This window comes from Manis pentadactyla, chromosome 9, assembly GCF_030020395.1.
Source record: "Manis pentadactyla isolate mManPen7 chromosome 9, mManPen7.hap1, whole genome shotgun sequence".
Taxonomy (NCBI): domain Eukaryota; kingdom Metazoa; phylum Chordata; class Mammalia; order Pholidota; family Manidae; genus Manis; species Manis pentadactyla.
In genome coordinates this window covers 61,318,998-61,336,708 of record NC_080027.1, presented here as the reverse complement: position 1 = coordinate 61,336,708, position 17,711 = coordinate 61,318,998, and the positions used below count along the sequence as shown (strand labels likewise).

General features: G+C 37.9%; 1 protein-coding gene across 1 annotated transcript in view; it reads right to left on the bottom strand.

Moving 5' to 3' along the window:
- Positions 1 to 1,144: 1,144 nt before the first annotated feature.
- Positions 1,145 to 17,711, bottom strand: part of SLC17A6 (solute carrier family 17 member 6) — a 47,390-nt gene continuing 30,823 nt past the window's right edge. Inside the window, exons 9-12 of the mRNA XM_036932733.2 lie at positions 4,973 to 5,105; positions 4,463 to 4,573; positions 3,861 to 3,988; positions 1,145 to 3,136 (exon numbers count right to left, since the gene is read on the bottom strand). Coding sequence (XP_036788628.1) covers positions 2,801 to 3,136; positions 3,861 to 3,988; positions 4,463 to 4,573; positions 4,973 to 5,105 — 708 coding nt within the window. The 3' untranslated portion in view covers positions 1,145 to 2,800. The remainder of the gene's footprint in view (positions 3,137 to 3,860; positions 3,989 to 4,462; positions 4,574 to 4,972; positions 5,106 to 17,711) is intronic.

The window sequence follows — 17,711 nt, the reverse complement described above, 5'->3', positions numbered from 1 at the left end:
ATTTCTTGCATCAGGTTATGCCAAGATGGCATGTGAGCCTCCTTAAGAATTAGGTGGCTCTCTGGATGTTGTTTCTTTATGCAGAGGATTACCTCTCATTATCCCCCAACACATATTCTGAAATTTAGTGCATGGTGGATATGGGGTGGGGATTACACCAATAAACATTCTTTAATTAGTTCCTTAAATGAAAGCCTGGTGAAAAAATTTAAATAAAATAAAAATAAGAACAGCTAATCATACTAACTTCTTCCTAAACCCATATAACATCTTCTGTGTCCTCTTGATCAAGTCAGTTTCCTTTATTGACCCACAGTGTCCTCATTTGTTAAATAAGGGGTGACAATTAAATCATCCTATTAGTCCCTTTGAGCAGTGAAGTTCTCTGAGTCTCAGATTCCAGTGCTCTATGATTACAATCTTTCCTTTGTGCACAGCTGTGAAACGGAATCAGAGCTAAATGATCACCTTGCCAGCGATGCAGGCTTGATAAATCTTGCTCACTCCTTGCTGGCTTGGCTGACACATTATAAAATAATGTCATTCTTCTATTTTATTTACCTTGGGAAAGTTCTTCAAACTTTCTGAGCACCAGTTTCTTCATTTATAATATGGGAATAAAGAGAGTACTTAACCTTGACAGGTCGTTGTGAAGTTATGTAAGATACTCTACATAAAATGGCCAAGGCCATGCCAAGGACAAGATATATGTATAACCAAAATTAAGTAGTATCGTTGACTTGACAAGTTTTGAGGTTTTTATTAAATTTTTCTTCAGGCTTAGCAGAAGTTGGGAGAAGACTATCATTGAAAGATAGAGTTTGGCTCAGAGAACTATTTTCTGGTGTAAAACTCTCTCTATGGAACCACCTCCCACACAATCTAAAGAATGCCACGCTCTTCCATTAAACCTCAGATGGCCCTAAGAGGCTGTTATTCTGAGGCTAGATTGGCCTCATTGGGGCATACACAAGCTAAATTCACGTGAAAGCCACAAAGTAAATAAATTAAGCCCAAATTAATGTATTTTTTTTTACAAATGGATAAATAGAGCATTTTATTAACACTTCTTTTTTGCAGCAACAAAATAATAGGCCACATCTTTTCATCCAACACAACAAAAGCTATGATCATATTACATCACTTCGAGACACAAAGCAAAAGATATTTTTATTTTTTTAAGGTCAAGAATAGTTTGCATTTTTAAAACAAACATTATGCTTTATATTTGCAGTAGCAGGGCCTCCATTCACTAGCACAATACAATGAACAGATCGAATATCCAGAATAGACAATTAAGCACACCAGTAGTATTTTGTGTTGTACTGGGAAATGCAATTTTATCATTTAGAGCATTGTAAAGAAATCTGGTGTTAACCTTTTTAAAAGAAAAAAAATCATTCCAACCACCCAAACAGCTACCACAAGCAAAATGAAGGTAATATACAGACAGGAAATTTTATGTATTGCACTTATTGCTTGGAACACAAATGTTGCAATTCCTGTTCAGTTATATTAAGAAATGACAAGTGAAATGCCTCTGCCCCATCTTAAATTCTATGACTCTATGAAAGTAGAAATTGCAGTCCCCTAACCCAACATTAGGTGTATGCTATTTTTGTTTTTTTGTGAAGATTATTATGTGTCTATGTATGTATATGTATAAGATATACAGATATATATATAGATATAATTTTAATATAATTTATTGTCCTATATATTTAAGACAAATATCTTTTTAAGTGGGACTTTAAATAATAAAATTGTCTACTTACAATATCTCTATTAAGTTTATCTTTTCATATTATATATAGCTCTGTGGCACAAGTTTCATATATTTAATTATTAACGACAAAAGATATCTAAATGATTTCCATTTTTTTTTGTTGTTCATATTGCATTTTAAGGGCTATATCTCCATAATAAATTTCTCATTAGATTCTTTAGGGTGTATATATCTTTTTTTCTAATCCAAGTTACAACCAGTACAAAGTTGTAATAAAAAATACATTAAAGTCTATTTATTTTTTATATTTTTTGCAAAAAAGTTATGTGATATGCTACATGAAAAGTCAAATTTTATTGAAGTATGAAGTGTTTTATACTGTAAGGTAAATGAATGGAAGAACATGAAGCATATCCCTCACTTTACAAGTTCTCTTTCACAGATAAAAGTGTTTGTGCCCAAGCATTTCATATAAAACATTGCAAGATATTCCTTTTGTGAACCAACAAAATATCCCCCATTACATAGTCACAACAATTATTTAGTGCACCTTGCTAGTTGCTAGCCCACAACATTCTCCAGTTGAGAGATATCCCAACTCCATGATTCAAACTCTGTAACTATCGCCAACACGTGAGAGCTTCACTTTTTTTTAACAGGACTTCTGCATGGTATCTTGCAATACAGTGCAACAAATACATAAGTGCATTTTGCATGATCAAGTAGCTTTGGCTTCCTAACCTTTGTAGGATGGGATGTGCCAACAGTTTTAATTGTGCTTTTTAAATGGTGATGAGATCTAGCTCACATGAATCCAATGAGAAACTATTTGCTTCTACAAGTTTGACCAGTCAGCCTTTGAATCACAAATGCAAGAATGGATGACCTGATTAGAAATGATGGAATTTCACAACTTCTACAGATTGCACTTGATGGTAACTTCATGAGTTTGTTTTGATTTCATTTTTACAGCAAGATTTGCCTGGTTGATATGTTTACATGTCTACACATTTTGTGTGTGTGTGCAATCACAATTATCACAGACACTAAAAATAAATCCAGCAATTAGCTTTGTTATGAATAATCATCTCGGTCCTTATAGGTGTATGAGTCTTGTACTTCTTCTTGTACAAATTCCTCTTTCTTTTCCCAACCATTGGGCCAACCTCCATTGGCCTGTGTTGTGGCACCATAAGATTTGGTGGTACCATAATTTATATAATTTTGAGTAATGTCTCCTGTTTCTTCATCAAGCTCATCTTCATGGATAAATCCACATTTTTCTTCACTTGTTTCCTCAGGGTCTGCCCAGGGTTGCTTCTCTCCTGAGGCAAATATTGCATAAAATATAACTCCACCATAGTGGACTAGAGCAGCAATCAGGAAGACATACTGCCATTCTTCACGTGACTGTGGTGACAAAAAGTGACACTGTGAGAACAAACTCCCCATGTGTGAACAGCCTAACATCTTCTCTGAAGTCTCCACAAGCAAACTTTTCATAAAACAGTACCTTCAGGGGAAACCCCTGTTCTGATTATATAAACAAACACTCTGATAGAAACTTTATATAATACTATAATTTTCATCCTTTAAACTTTTTCAAAATCAGAAGTTCTGAAATAAAACTCCAAACATATCTATGGCCTACTAATTTTAAAGATATTCATGTGTCTTTTAATTTCCATTGATTTACTTACTTTTCCCCACTTCTTTTGTTTATTTCCTTTGGGTAAACTTTAATTTTTATGTTCTACATATAAGGAAAAATAGCTAATAATAATAATATTCCTCCAGCAAGACTGCAGGGAAGTCTGAATTGAGTTTCATGAATAAAGTTCAGAAGGCTTCTGCTTGCCTGTTCTCATAAGCTAAGAGAAAAAGGGGTTGCTGTTGTTTTGCCACACCAGAGATATTAGAATATTAAAAGGTGTTGAAAAGCATATCACACAGTGATCAGGGAAGAATGTTGCCTTAGAGTTCTTAAAGAGAGATTCCTTCTCAGCCTCAGAGATCTCTCCTACTCAGAGAAGTGGTGATGGGACCACAAAGAGAAAGCCGAAGAGCACATAGTAACTCTCTTCCCAACCACGAGAATCTTCTTCAGCTGAGCATCTCTTTTGATCCATCTTACCTTATTCTTTGTCATCGCACCAACAATGATAGGGCAAACCATCCCCGAGAGTGTGCCAACGCCATTTGAAATGCCCATTAAGATACTGGCATATCTGGGAGCAATATCCAAGTGGTTAACATTGAAACCTGAAATACACATGTAAGCTTTGGCTCAGAGAATCCTAAGTTTCCTAGAAGTGGGTGACTACAGAATATGATCTATCCCACTCACACCTTCCTTGAAAGATATTAGATATGTAGCATGTTCTTAATAATGATTTCTTGGTCATTTAACTCAGGAATGGAATGGAAATGGAATGAGTCATGATTTCTTATCCAGTATTTAATATGTGATGCTCACTCCACAGGGTATATGAGATGTTCTTTTAACAAAAAGAAGAAGAAGAAGAAGAAAGGTAAGCAGTAAGAAAGTGAATAGTAACAAATCCAAATGTTTTCTAAACGTTTGATTACTTTTATCTTCTAGTGGGAATATGTTAGGTAAACTTCCTCAACAATCAAAATATTAAAGAGGAAACTAGAAAAAAAAACATGTACATATATAGTATCACTAGCAAAGATCAGGATGTTACAAGTAAAAAATTTTTAAATGTATCTTACCAGAAATAGCAAATCCACTGAACCCCACTGCAAGTACCAAGAATGAGATAGCTACCCCTCTTGTATGAGAATAGCCAACAACCAGGAGCAATGTTGCCTCCATGCCAAAACCTTCAGAAACAAACATGTGGAAATACTTCAGAAATGTGTGTAAATTTTTCCCATAAGCTAAGACTGCTAAAAATGCTCATGCTTATTTGACCTAGCAAAACATCTCAGGGTGTCTACCTTAAAAATAATGGTAACAGATAATAATTTATGCACAGAGATTACTGAAGCCTTCCTTGTGTTTTAACAAAAACATCAAAAACAAAGTAGCTTCCATAGTGGGAAGGGTTAAGTTATGTAGTTATTTAAAACGAGGAGTTACGAAAATCTGAAGATGGGGAAATGAACAAGGAAGGTTCAAATTTAATTGTGTATTTGATATATAGAGAAAAAGTTACTGAGTCATGTAGATCAGAACTTAGGGAACTATAAATATGTCCTTAACACCACTTTTATACTTACCACCACAATTCATGATCTTTCTAACTGTAGTTGTTGACAGAATTTGTTTGCTTCTTAGAAAATCTGCAATCTGCCCTCCAATAGGTACGATGATTGTCATCACTAAGTGTGGTACAGCAGATAGCATGCCAACCTGACGGAAAATGAAAAGGGGGGAAATACACATGACCGTAAGTAATGTGGCATGTTAGTGGTTTTGGTTCCTGAATCCATTATAAACTCTTCATGGGCAAAGGAAGTAAAACACACTGTCTCCAAATGACCACTTGCTCATTCCTAGAATAAACTGTAATTTCCAGGGAATAAATGAGAAAAGCTAAGTAAATTTACTTTGATCTCCTTTTATCTCCTGTAAGAGAATACTTTTTTCCTGTTATGAGTCAGTAAATTTTGAGTTTACCATACCTAATCTTATCATAAATTGATTCATAGTGATGTCCCCATTTAAATACATTAAAATTCATCATTAGCGAGAGAGGAAGAGAGAGACAGAGACAGAGATGACAGAAAGAGTCAGAGGGAGGAGAAATACATTTGACAAACCTTGAAGAAGCTATATTTTAAAATTCATTTTTTAATCCATAACAAGGCTAAAAAACCTTAATTGCACTGTAGTTTTATATTTAGTTTCTATAGATAAAGGGCCCAGAAAATGCAAATCAGTTCTTCAATTTTAGGCATTTTCTAGGTCAAATATCAATATATGGCCACCTCGCAATACAGTGGCACATAGTTTCTGTACTAATTTCATACTAAAAGGCCAATCTGAAACCTAGCCTGACAGCATCAACCCAACATATTGTTTGACCAATAATTATGTGCAAGGCACTGTTCTCTAGCCATGATCAAAGCAAAGTACAAATAAAATGCATTTTAACTGTGTATTACCACATGCATGGACTAAACATATAAGGAAGATTTTTACTAAGTATAATTTGAAACACAGTTCCCAGCAAATTGTAGGTACTGGATAAAAATGTACTATTTATCTATAAATACATCTTTTGAGTTAGATTATTGAAAGTTTGATACAAAAAGTCTGTTTAATTTTCAAATGGTTTATAGAGTGGTGTCATGATGATAGACTTGAGTTGTACTGATGAATTGAGATAGTGAATGACTAAAATAGCTTAAATGTCCAAGCTATTTAGTTCTATCATCCCACATGCAAGTTTTTCATACTAAATTCCCACTGTATGATGAAGAAACTTTGACTAAGAAGGGTTAGGTGATTGCAAAACCAACTACAGAGCCATTTCTACCTCCGTCCAAAAACTGAGCTCTGAACTGCTACTATGCTTAGCACCACCACAATCAAAGAAAGAAAAATCAAAATCAGACAGCATGTGTGAATGTTCTTAGTTTAGCTCAAAACCTGGCATTTACTAGAGACGCAACAAATGTGAGCTAAATAAAAGTATAAGGTAAACTGACAATTAGGCAAACGTTGTTGCTTTTGAGAAAGAACAGCATCTTGAAAAAGTGGAGTGGTTTTTTATTCTTAACCAAGTAGATATATTCAAAGCAATCACTCACTGTGTGGAAAGAAACTGTGGAAGAAGAAAACATTCTGAAATATACCACGTTACGTTTTGTATGGAATTGCAAGTGGTGTGTTTGATATTCAGAGACAGGCAAAAGTTCGAAAGTGACCTGCATTTCCGAAGTCCACATAATTGGGCACGTTTGATCCAGTATTTGAGATGCCTAAAAGTTCTGAGATTGAACATACTCTGCTATTTACTATTTACTCAAAGAGACATTTTAATTTGTTCATATAAACAAAGAATAAAGCTATTTACTCAGTGAAGGGTGTGTGCAAAGAACTGAGAAACACAAGAAACTAGCAATCTAGAGGTTAAGGAGGCAAAAGTTTTGGAATATTTTTGGAATATTTTAGCCCACTAATTTAACATGTGTGGCTACTCAATCTCCCAGTTCCTTAGGAAATATGTAGCTATATTCTGGATGTGACTTCATCAGGGCCACAGAAGTTACAGAACTTCATGAAAGTCATTCAACTCTCTTCTCAGCTTTCAGTGACTTATAATTAGTCACTTCCTGTGTGATCAGAATGATCCAGACCTTTTAAGACTATCATTATTCATGATAATCACACAGAAGTTTATTTGCTATTTTAAGGTTTTGCAAGAACAGGCTTTTAAGTTTTGAGTTTATAACTGATTAATTCTTTATAGAAACCCCAGGTCATTAGACCTTGCCTGCCCTTCTCTTTCCTTCTGTGGGTCACAGTCTGGATCTCCTCTCTCCCCATCTGATCCATATTCTGTTCAGAAATTTGCAGGCTACCGTGCAACAGAGAGCTCAACACTGCTCTCCTCTGCTCTCAAGTGTGAAGCTCAAAAGAAATGAGTGTCTCCTCTTGTTTGGCTGTCTCCTGTAATCTCACCTCTCAAAGTGCTGGCTAATTCAAGTACAGGCCTTTCTCAAGGGGCTGAACACTTTTGTATATTAGCATATTGTCTATGTGTTTTTGCTTTTAACAGAGTCAGTCTACCTGCATTGTAGTTTCAGCCATTGTACTTGTGGTTTCAGCATCAGTAGGCCATTCAATGTGAGTAAAGTTTGAGAGTACTAATTAAATATTTTAGTTCACATAAATTTTGCTGCACTTCTGGACGATGACTAATACCATTATTTATAGATGTTATATATGATGTTGATAATTATTCAAAAACCAGCCTAATGCTATGTATCAACACTTCATTGCAAAGCTTGGATTTGGAGCCATACCAGCCTGGAGCCAAAGCCAAGGCTCTAGGTCCTCCATCACTTCCTTTACATATTTTTCAGTTAAAAAAAAAAAGAGAGAGGGGCGAGGGGCGGAAGATGGCGGCGTGAGTAGAGCAGTGGAAATCTCCTCCCAAAACCACATATATCTATGAAAATATAACAAAGACAACCCGTCCTAGAATAAAGACCAGAGGACACAGGACAATATCCAGACCACATCCGCACCTGAGAGAACCCAGCGCCTCGCGAAGGGGGTAAGATACAAGCCCCGGCCCCGCGGGAGCCGATCGCCCCTCCCCCCAGCTCCCGGCGGGAGAAGAGCAGGCAGAGCGGGAGGGAGACGGAGCCCAGGACTGCCGAGCACCCAGCCCCAGCCATCCGGGCCAGAGTGCAGGGTGCTCGATACTAGGAAAACAGGGCATCAAGAACAGTGAGCGGGCACCGGAGGCCGGGTGCTGGAGAACATAAGAAGAGTGCGTGACCATTTTTTTTTTTTTTTGCTGTTTTGTTTTGGCGAGCGCTTTTTGGAAGTCTTAAAGGGATAGGGCCCCCAATACTAGGGAAACAGGGCAGCAAGAACAGTGAGCGGGCACCGGTGGCCTGGCACCGGAGGACACCAGAAAAACGCGCAACCATTATTATTATTTTTTTGCTCTGTTGTTCTGGCAAGCGCTTTTTGGAAGTCTTAAAGGGATAGGGCCCCCAATACTAGGGAAACAGGGCAGCAAGACCAGTGAGCAGATGCCTGAGGCTGGCGCCAGAGAATAAAGAAAAAGAGCGGTCACTTTTTTTTTTTTTTTTAATTTAAATTCTTTTTTTTTTTTTGTGGTCGTTGTTTTGTTTTGGCGGGTGCTTTTCGGAAGTCTTAAAGGGGCAGGGTGGGACACCTAATCAAGAGGTAGGGAATCCGGGGATCTCTGGGCACCCTAACCCCTGGGCTGCAGGGAGCAGGGAGGCCCCTTACAGAGATAAATAGCCTCCAGGCCGCTCCCCCTCCAACGCGACTCCACCATTTTGGAGTAGCTGCCCGAACCAGGCCACACCCACAGCAACAGCGGAGATAAACTCCATAGCAGCCCGGCAGGAAGCAGAAACCCTATCTGCGTGCAGCTGCCCAGCACAAGCCACTAGAGGTCACTGTTCTCCCAGGAGAGGAGGGTCACAAACCAACAAGAAAGGAAGTCCTTCCAGCCGCCACTCGTCCCAGCTCTGCAAACTATTCCTATCACCATGAAAAGGCAAAGCTACAGGCAGACAAAGATCACAGAGACAACACCAGAGAAGGAGACAGACCTAACCAGTCTTCCTGACAAAGAATTCAAAATAAGAATCATAAACATGCTGACAGAGATGCAGAGAAATATGCAAGAGAAATGGGATGAAGTCCGGAGGGAGATCACAGATGCCAAAAAGGACATCGCAGAAATGAAACAAACTCTGGAAGGGTTTCTAAGCAGAATGGATAGGATGCAAGAGGCCATTGATGGAATTGAAACCAGAGAACAGGAACGCATAGAACCTGACACAGAGAGAGATAAAAGGATCTCCAGGAATGAAACAATGTTAAGAGAACTGTGTGACCAATCCAAAAGGAACAATATCCGTATTATAGGGGTTCCAGAAGAAGAAGAGAGAGGAAAAGAGATGGAAAGTATCTTAGAAGAAATAATTGCTGAAAACTTCCCCAAACTGGGGGAGGAAATAATCGAACAGACCACGGAAATACACAGAACCCCCAACAGAAAGGATCCAAGGAGGACAACACCAAGACATATCATAATTAAAATGGCAAAGATCGAGGACAAAGAAAGAGTTTTAAAGGCAGCTAGAGAGAAAGAGGTCACCTATAAAGGAAAACCCATCAGGCTATCATCAGACTTCTCGACAGAAACCCTACAGGCCAGAAGAGAATGGCATGATATATTTAATACAATGAAACAGAAGGGCCTTGAACCAAAGATACTGTATCCAGCACGACTATCATTCAAATATGACGGTGGGATTAAACAATTCCCAGACAAACAAAAGCTGAGGGAATTTGCTTCCCACAAACCACCTCTACAGAACATCTTACAGGGACTGCTCTAGATGGGAGCACTCCTAGAAAGAGCACAGCACAAAACACCCAACATATGAAGAATGGAGGAGGAGGAATAAGAAGGGAGAGAAGAAAAGAATCTCCAGACAGTGTATATAACAGCTCAATAAGCGAGCTAAGTTAGGCAGTAAGATACTAAAGAGGCTAACACTGAACCTTTGGTAACCACGAATTTAAAGCCTGCAATGGCAATAAGTACATATCTTTCAATAGTCACCCTAAATGTTAATGGGCTGAATGCACCAATCAAAAGACATAGAGTAATAGAATGGATAAAAAAGCAAGATCCATCTATATGCTGCTTACAAGAAACTCACCACAAACCCAAAGACATGTACAGAATAAAAGTCAAGGGATGGAAAAACATATTTCAAGCAAACAACAGGAGAAGAAAGCAGGGGTTGCAGTACTAATATCAGACAAAATAGACTTCAAAACAAAGAAAGTAACAAGAGATAAAGAAGGACACTACATAATGATAAAGGGCTCAGTCAAACAAGAGGATATAACCATTCTAAATATATATGCACCCAACACAGGAGCACCAGCATATGTGAAACAAATACTAACAGAACTAAAGGGGGAAATAAACTGCAATGCATTCATTCTAGGAGACTTCAACACACCACTCACCCCAAAGGATAGATCCACTGGGTAGAAAATAAGTAAGGAAACGGAACCACTGAACAAAACAGTAGAGCAGATGGACCTAATACACATCTATAGAACTCTACATCCAAAAGCAACAGGATATACATTCTTCTTAAGTGCACATGGAACATTCTCCAGAATAGACCACTTACTAGGCCACAAAAAGAGCCTCAGAAAATTCCAAAAGATTGAAATCCTACCAACCAACTTTTCAGACCACAAAGGCATAAAACCAGAAATAAACTGTACAAAGAAAGCAAGGAGGCTTACAAACACATGGAGGCTTAAGAACACACTCCTAAATAATCAATGGATCAACGACCAAATCAAAATGGAGATCCAGCAATATATGGAAACAAATGACAACAACAACACTAAGCCCCAACTTCTGTGGGACACAGCAAAAGCAGTCTTAAGAGGAAAGTATATAGCAATCCAAGCATATTTAAAAAAGGGAGAACAATCCCAAATGAATGATCTAATGTCACAATTATCAAAATTGGAAAAAGAAGAACAAATGAGGCCTAAGGTCAGCAGAAGGAGGGACATAATAAAGATCAGAGAAGAAATAAATGAAATTGAGAAGAATAAAACAATAGCAAAAATCAATGAAACCAAGAGCTGGTTCTTCGAGAAAATAAATAAAATAGATAAGCCTCTAGCCAGACTTATTAAGAAGAAAAGAGAGTCAACACAAATCAACAGTATCAGAAACGAGAAAGGAAAAATCACGACAGACCCCACAGAAATACAAAGAATTATTAGAGAATACTATGAAAACCAATATGCTAACAAGCTGGGAAACCTAGGAGAAATGGACAACTTCCTAGAAAAATACAACCTTCCACGATTGACCCAGAAAGAAAGAGAAAACCTAAACAGACCAATTAGCAGCAACGAAATTGAAGCGGTAATCTAAAAACTACCAAAGAACAAAACCCCCGGGCCAGATGGATTTACCTCGAAATTTTATCAGACATACAGGAAAGACATAATACCCATTCTCCTTAGAGTTTTCCAAAAAATACAGGAGGAGGGGATACTCCCAAACTCATTCTATGAAGCTAACATCACCCTAATACCAAAACCAGGCAAAGACCCCACCAAAAAAGAAAACTACAGACCAATATCCCTGATGAACATAGATGCAAAAATACTCAACAAAATATTAGCAAACCGAATTCAAAAATACATCAAAAGGATCATACACCATGACCAAGTGGGATTCATCCCAGAGATGCAAGGATGGTACAACATTCGAAAGTCCATCAACATCATCCACCACATCAACAAAAAGAAAAACAAAAACCACATGATCCTCTCCATAGATGCTGAAAAAGCATTTGACAAAGTTCAACATCAATTCATGATAAAAACTCTCAGCAAAATGGGAATAGAGGGCAAGTACTGCAACATAATAAAGGCCATCTATGATAAACCCACAGCCAACATTATATTGAACAGCGAGAAGCTGAAAGCATTTCCTCTGAGAAAGGGAACTAGACAGGGATGCCCACTCTCTCCACTGTTATTTAACATAGTACTGGAGGTTCTAGCCACGGCAATCAGACAAAACAAAGAAATACAAGGAATCCAGATTGGTAAAGAAGAAGTTAAACTGTCACTATTTGCAGATGACATGATACTGTACATAAAAAACCCTAAAGACTCCACCCCAAAACTACTAGAACTGATATCGGAATACAGCAAAGTTGCAGGATACAAAATCAACACACAGAAATCTGTGGCTTTTCTATACACTAACAATGAACCAACAGAAAGAGAAATCAGGAAAACTCCATTCACAATTGCATCAAAAAAAATAAAATACCTAGGAATAAACCTAACCAAGGAAGTGAAAGACTTATACTCTGAAAACTACAAGTCACTCTTAAGAGAAATTAAAGGGGACACTAACAGATGGAAACTCATCCCATGCTCATGGGTAGGAAGAATTAATATCATCAAAATGGCCATCCTGCCCAAAGCAATATACAGATTTGATGCATTCCCTATGAAACAACCAGCAACATTCTTCAATGAACTGGAACAAATAATTCAAAAATTCATATGGAAACAGCAAAGACCCCGAATAGCCAAAGCAATCCTGAGAAAGAAGAATAAAGTAGGGGGGATCTCACTCCCCAACTTCAAGCTCTACTATAAAGCCATAGTAATCAAGACAATTTGGTACTGGCACAAGAGCAGAGCCACAGACCAATGGAACAGACTAGAGAATCCAGACATTAACCCAGACATATATGGTCAATTAATATTTGATAAAGGAGCCATGGACATACAATGGCGAAATGACAGTCTCTTCAACAGATGGTGCTGGCAAAACTGGACAGCTACATGTAGGAGAATGAAACTGGACCATTGTCTAACCCCATATACAAAAGTAAACTCAAAATGGATCAAAGACCTGAATGTAAGTCATGAAACCATTAAACTCTTGGAAGACAACATAGGCAAAAACCTCTTAGACATAAATATGAGTGACCTCTTCTTGAACATATCTCCCCGGGCAAGGAAAACAACAGCAAAAATGAGTAAGTGGGACTATATTAAGCTGAAAAGCTTCTGTACAGAAAAAGACACCATCTATAGAACAAAAAGGAACCCTACAGTATGGGAGAATATATTTGAAAATGACACATCCGATAAAGGATTGACGTCCAGAATATATAAAGAGCTCACACGCCTCAACAAACAAAAAACAAATAACCCAATTAAAAAATGGGCAGAGGAACTGAACAGACAGTTCTCCAAAAAAGAAATACAGATGGCCAACAGACACATGAAAAGATGCTTCACATCACTAATTATCAGAGAAATGCAAATTAAAACTACAATGAGATATCACCTCACACCAGTAAGGATGGCTGCCATCCAAAAGACAAACAACAACAAATGTTGGTGAGGCTGTGGAGAAAGGGGAACTCTCCTACACTGCTGGTGAGAATGGAAGTTAGTTCAACCATTGTGGAAAGCAGTATGGAGGTATATCAAAATGCTCAAAACAGACTTACCATTTGACCCAGGAATTGCACTCCTAGGAATTTACCTTCAGAATGCAGCAATGAAGTATGAGAAAGATCAGTGCACCCCTATGTTTATCGCAGCACTATTTACAACAGCCAAGAATTGGAAGTAACCTAAATGTCCATCGATAGATGAATGGATAAAGAAGATGTGGTACATATACACAATGGAATACTACTCAGCCATAAGAAAAGGGCAAATCCAAACATTTGCAGCAACATGGATGGATCTTGAGGTTATTATGCTCAGTGAAACAAGCCAAGCGGAGAAAGAGAAATACCAAATGATTTCACTTATCTGTGGAATATAAGAACAAAGGAAAAACTGAAGGAATAAAACAGCAGCAGAATCACAGAACTCAAGAATGGACTAACAGGTACCAAAGGGAAAGGTGATGGGTGGGTAGGGAGGGATAAGGGGGAGGGGAGAAGTAGGGGGGTATTAAGATTAGCATGCATGGGGGGTAGGAGAAAAGGGAGGGCTGTACAACACAGAGAAGGCAAGTAGTGATTCTACAACATTTTGCTATGCTGATGGACAGTGACTGTAAAGGGGTTTATAGGGGAGACCTGGTATAGGGGAGAGCCTAGTAAACATAATATTCGTCATGTAAGTGTAGATTAGTGATACCAAAAACAAAGCAAAACAAAACAAAACAAAAAGGGCAGTTCCTGTGTGGTAACCTCCAGTGAGTTCTACACAAGGGTATAAAGGGCATATAAAAGTGTAGGCAAAGGGTCTGTTTGTGTTTATACAGAGGATCAAAGCCCAATTGGGCTACCCCGAAAATGAACTAAGATACGATATGAAAAAGAACTTCCAACATCAGCACTCTCTGGAAAACCCATGCCAGAAGATGATCAACAAAAAACCCTAACAAAGATCCACGCACTGCTACAGCTGTAGATGCACTCATCTCACCAGTTCCTGGACTTGCCATGGGAATGAAGAAGGAGATATCTAAGCTGGCCTGTGCATACAGTAAAACAACAAATTTGACTGAATCTATACTGTTGGAACTCAACCAAGAATTAGGAGAAGTGCAAATTGTAGCGCTCCAAACTCTTACAACTACAGACTATTTACTGTTAAAAGAACATAAGGGATGTGAACATTTCCCAGGAATGGGTTGTTTTAATTTGTCTGATTTCTCTCAGACTGTTCAAGTTCAGTTGGACAATATCCACCATATCATAGATAAGTTTTCACAAATGCCTAAGGTGCCTAACTGGTTTTCTTGGTTTCACTGGAGATGGCTGGTAATTACAGATATGCTTTGGTTATGTAACTATACTCCTACTATGTTAATGTGTGTTTGCAATTTAAGTAGTAGCTTAAAACCTATACATGCTGAAGTTACTCTACAAGAAGATATGTCAAAGAAATAATCAATCTTCCCAGGTTTTCTCCCGCCTGCTACTTCTATAGCTTTTCTTCTTCCTTCCTAATTACAACCCTTAAATAGAATTCGTGCCTCATATCAAATTTACCGAGTATCATAATTCTTCCAAGTGGTAAAGATACCTCAAGACAAATGCTGGGCATAGAAGCTACAGGGCATAAATATGCAAAGAAATAAAAAGCTAACCATTTCAAACAATAAGGCTTCTCTCTCACTTACCAACTTTACATTTCCCTGTATGGCCCCGGAAGATGACTGGTTAGCCAGAGACGGGTAAGATTCCTCAAGGGAGGAACAACCTAAGACAGGCAAGTCGCAGGGGGGTCATCAGGTGAGAAATTGGGGATCAACAGAGGTGAGGCTTAGAACCTCACCCCCCCTGTTCTGAGAGAAATCTTCTGCATACGTGGATGTTTTATTGCCCTTGTCTAGCTTGGATTAACACATAGTCTACAGGCACACACCTGATCATCTACATTTGCTCTCTTACAACACTAAACTATGTTTTCTACCTTTATCTTGTATCTACCTACCACTTCAGCATTTTATTAAAAATAATAATAATAAAGAGAGAAATGTGGTATCCACATATAAATCAAGTATAAAAATCAAATGAGTATTCATATTTGAACTGACTGTTTATAGTTCATAATGCATGAGCAAAACCGAAGGTTTCTGTGATGGCTGCCCTTGTACTCTTCACCATGTAAGAACTTATTCACTATGTAAGAATTTGTTCTCCATGTAAGAACTTATTTGTTATGCCTCAGAAGATTGGAGACTGATGAAAATTAGGCTTGTGGTGGATTAATGATTGTGCATTGAGCACTGACTCCCCCATACAGAATTTTATTGTTGTTAACAACCATTTGATCAATAAATATGAGAGATGCCCTCACAAAAAAAAAGAAGTACACACTTCCAATGGTAAAATAATAAGTAACCGGGATGTAATGAATATAGTCAAGATATTGTAACAGCTTGGTATGGCGATAGCTGGTACCCAGAATTGTCATGTATATAAATGTTGAATCACTATGTTGTACACCTGAAACTAATGTAATGTAATACCGTGTGTCAACTACCCTTCAATAAAAAAATAATTATCTACAAAAAAAAAAAAAAAGAGAGAGAGACTTTTTTCTTCTTCTACAAGTATAATCTTCATCTTCAGGCCAATCTGTATGTGCAGAATTTATTCACAGTTTTAGTTAAAAACGTAAGTAGTGAATCAAATCAATTCATTTGGTTATTATATTTAGTTTTTACAAAATGTCATTGCTCTCATTTATAAGCATTTTCAATAAATTGAAGCTACAGGGCCAGAATGACCACACGGTTTCATTAACATCAGTTGGTGCCTTCACTGTTCCCCATGAGACCCGACTTTATTAATAGCCTCTCAGTGTCCTAGTTGTCCTAGATTATGAAAATGGACTCACACCTCCAGAAGCCTTTGTTGAGAAGTGTAACACTTCTTAGAGCTTCCAAAGGCTGCCCTGCGATGTTTGATCAGTTGCAGAGAGAAAAGCCCCGTCTAAAGCAGCCATTCTTCTTAGGAACTGAGGAAACAGTTTAGTTTCCTTAGAAACAAGGATCACAAAAGATCTCTTAGAATAGCTACTCCTAAACTCGGGTTTTCTTCAGTTTAGGCCCCCGCTAGTCTTTCAAGTAGAGACATAACAAGAATAGGGAGCCCAGCTGGACTTAGGTAATGACACGAAGAGAAATGGCAAGCCCACTGCCAGCACAGACAGGTGTGTTCAGGACTCAGCAAAGGGCTGGGAGCATAGATGGCATCCAATGAACACTTGCTAAATGCATAAATGAATATAGGGTTTACCTGAATTTGAGTGGCCCAGGAAAGGGAATGGAAGCGTTTAAGAATCTGGGCTTAAATTTGAGTCCGTCACTTATCACCAGTTTGGCCTTAGGCAGTTTAAATGCCTTCCCCAGTTCCTGCTTCCCCATCAGTTCAACAGAATGATGATCAGTTTTCAGCTGGTCAGTCAAAGTTGTTCATGAATATGAAAGGACGTTGTAAGATGCAATTCCTTATATAGAGTATTTTTATGTTCATTTTGTCCTTATAGAAAAATCTCAAAATGACATTTTCATAGCTACGAATAATGTTTCATTGTTTAAATCGAATAATGTACGATGTTTAAATATTTAGCAGGCTTGCTGTGCTCTAAATGTCTTTGTCTAGACCACCAAGCTATGAATCTTGGGCATGGGAACAATGTTTTCATTTCTGAATCTAATACAAAGCTTCACATGTCACATTCAACAAATGCTTATTAAATGAGTAAATTGAGCCCACAACACACAATGTTTTCAGGTATTTTCTGCTATCCACAAATCTTTCAGCCAGACTGATTTCTGAGAGCATTAAAAAAGAGGTTGGTAATTTTATAAAGTTAATTCGTTTTTAATAAAATGCTTTTTTGCTCACTGCGATATTGTCTCTGACCTGAGATTTAAAGTATGTTATGTTTACTGGATTTACAGGGAATAGGCTACACTGCTGCCCAGCCTCCCCACCGGCCCCCTTTCAACTGCAAGGTAGGCTCCATGAGGCCAGAGACTGGTCCACCTGTCTGTATTTCCAGCAGCAAAGAGCAGATAGTAAAATGTAGTAGACAAAGTAGTCTTTGTTTCCCAGAAATTATTTGTTGAATGAATGAATAAATAAATAATTCTTAAAATTTAGAATATAAAACCTTGGCAAAGGAATTTAGTACTCAATTAAATACATACATACATAGTAGAATGTAGTAGACAAAGTA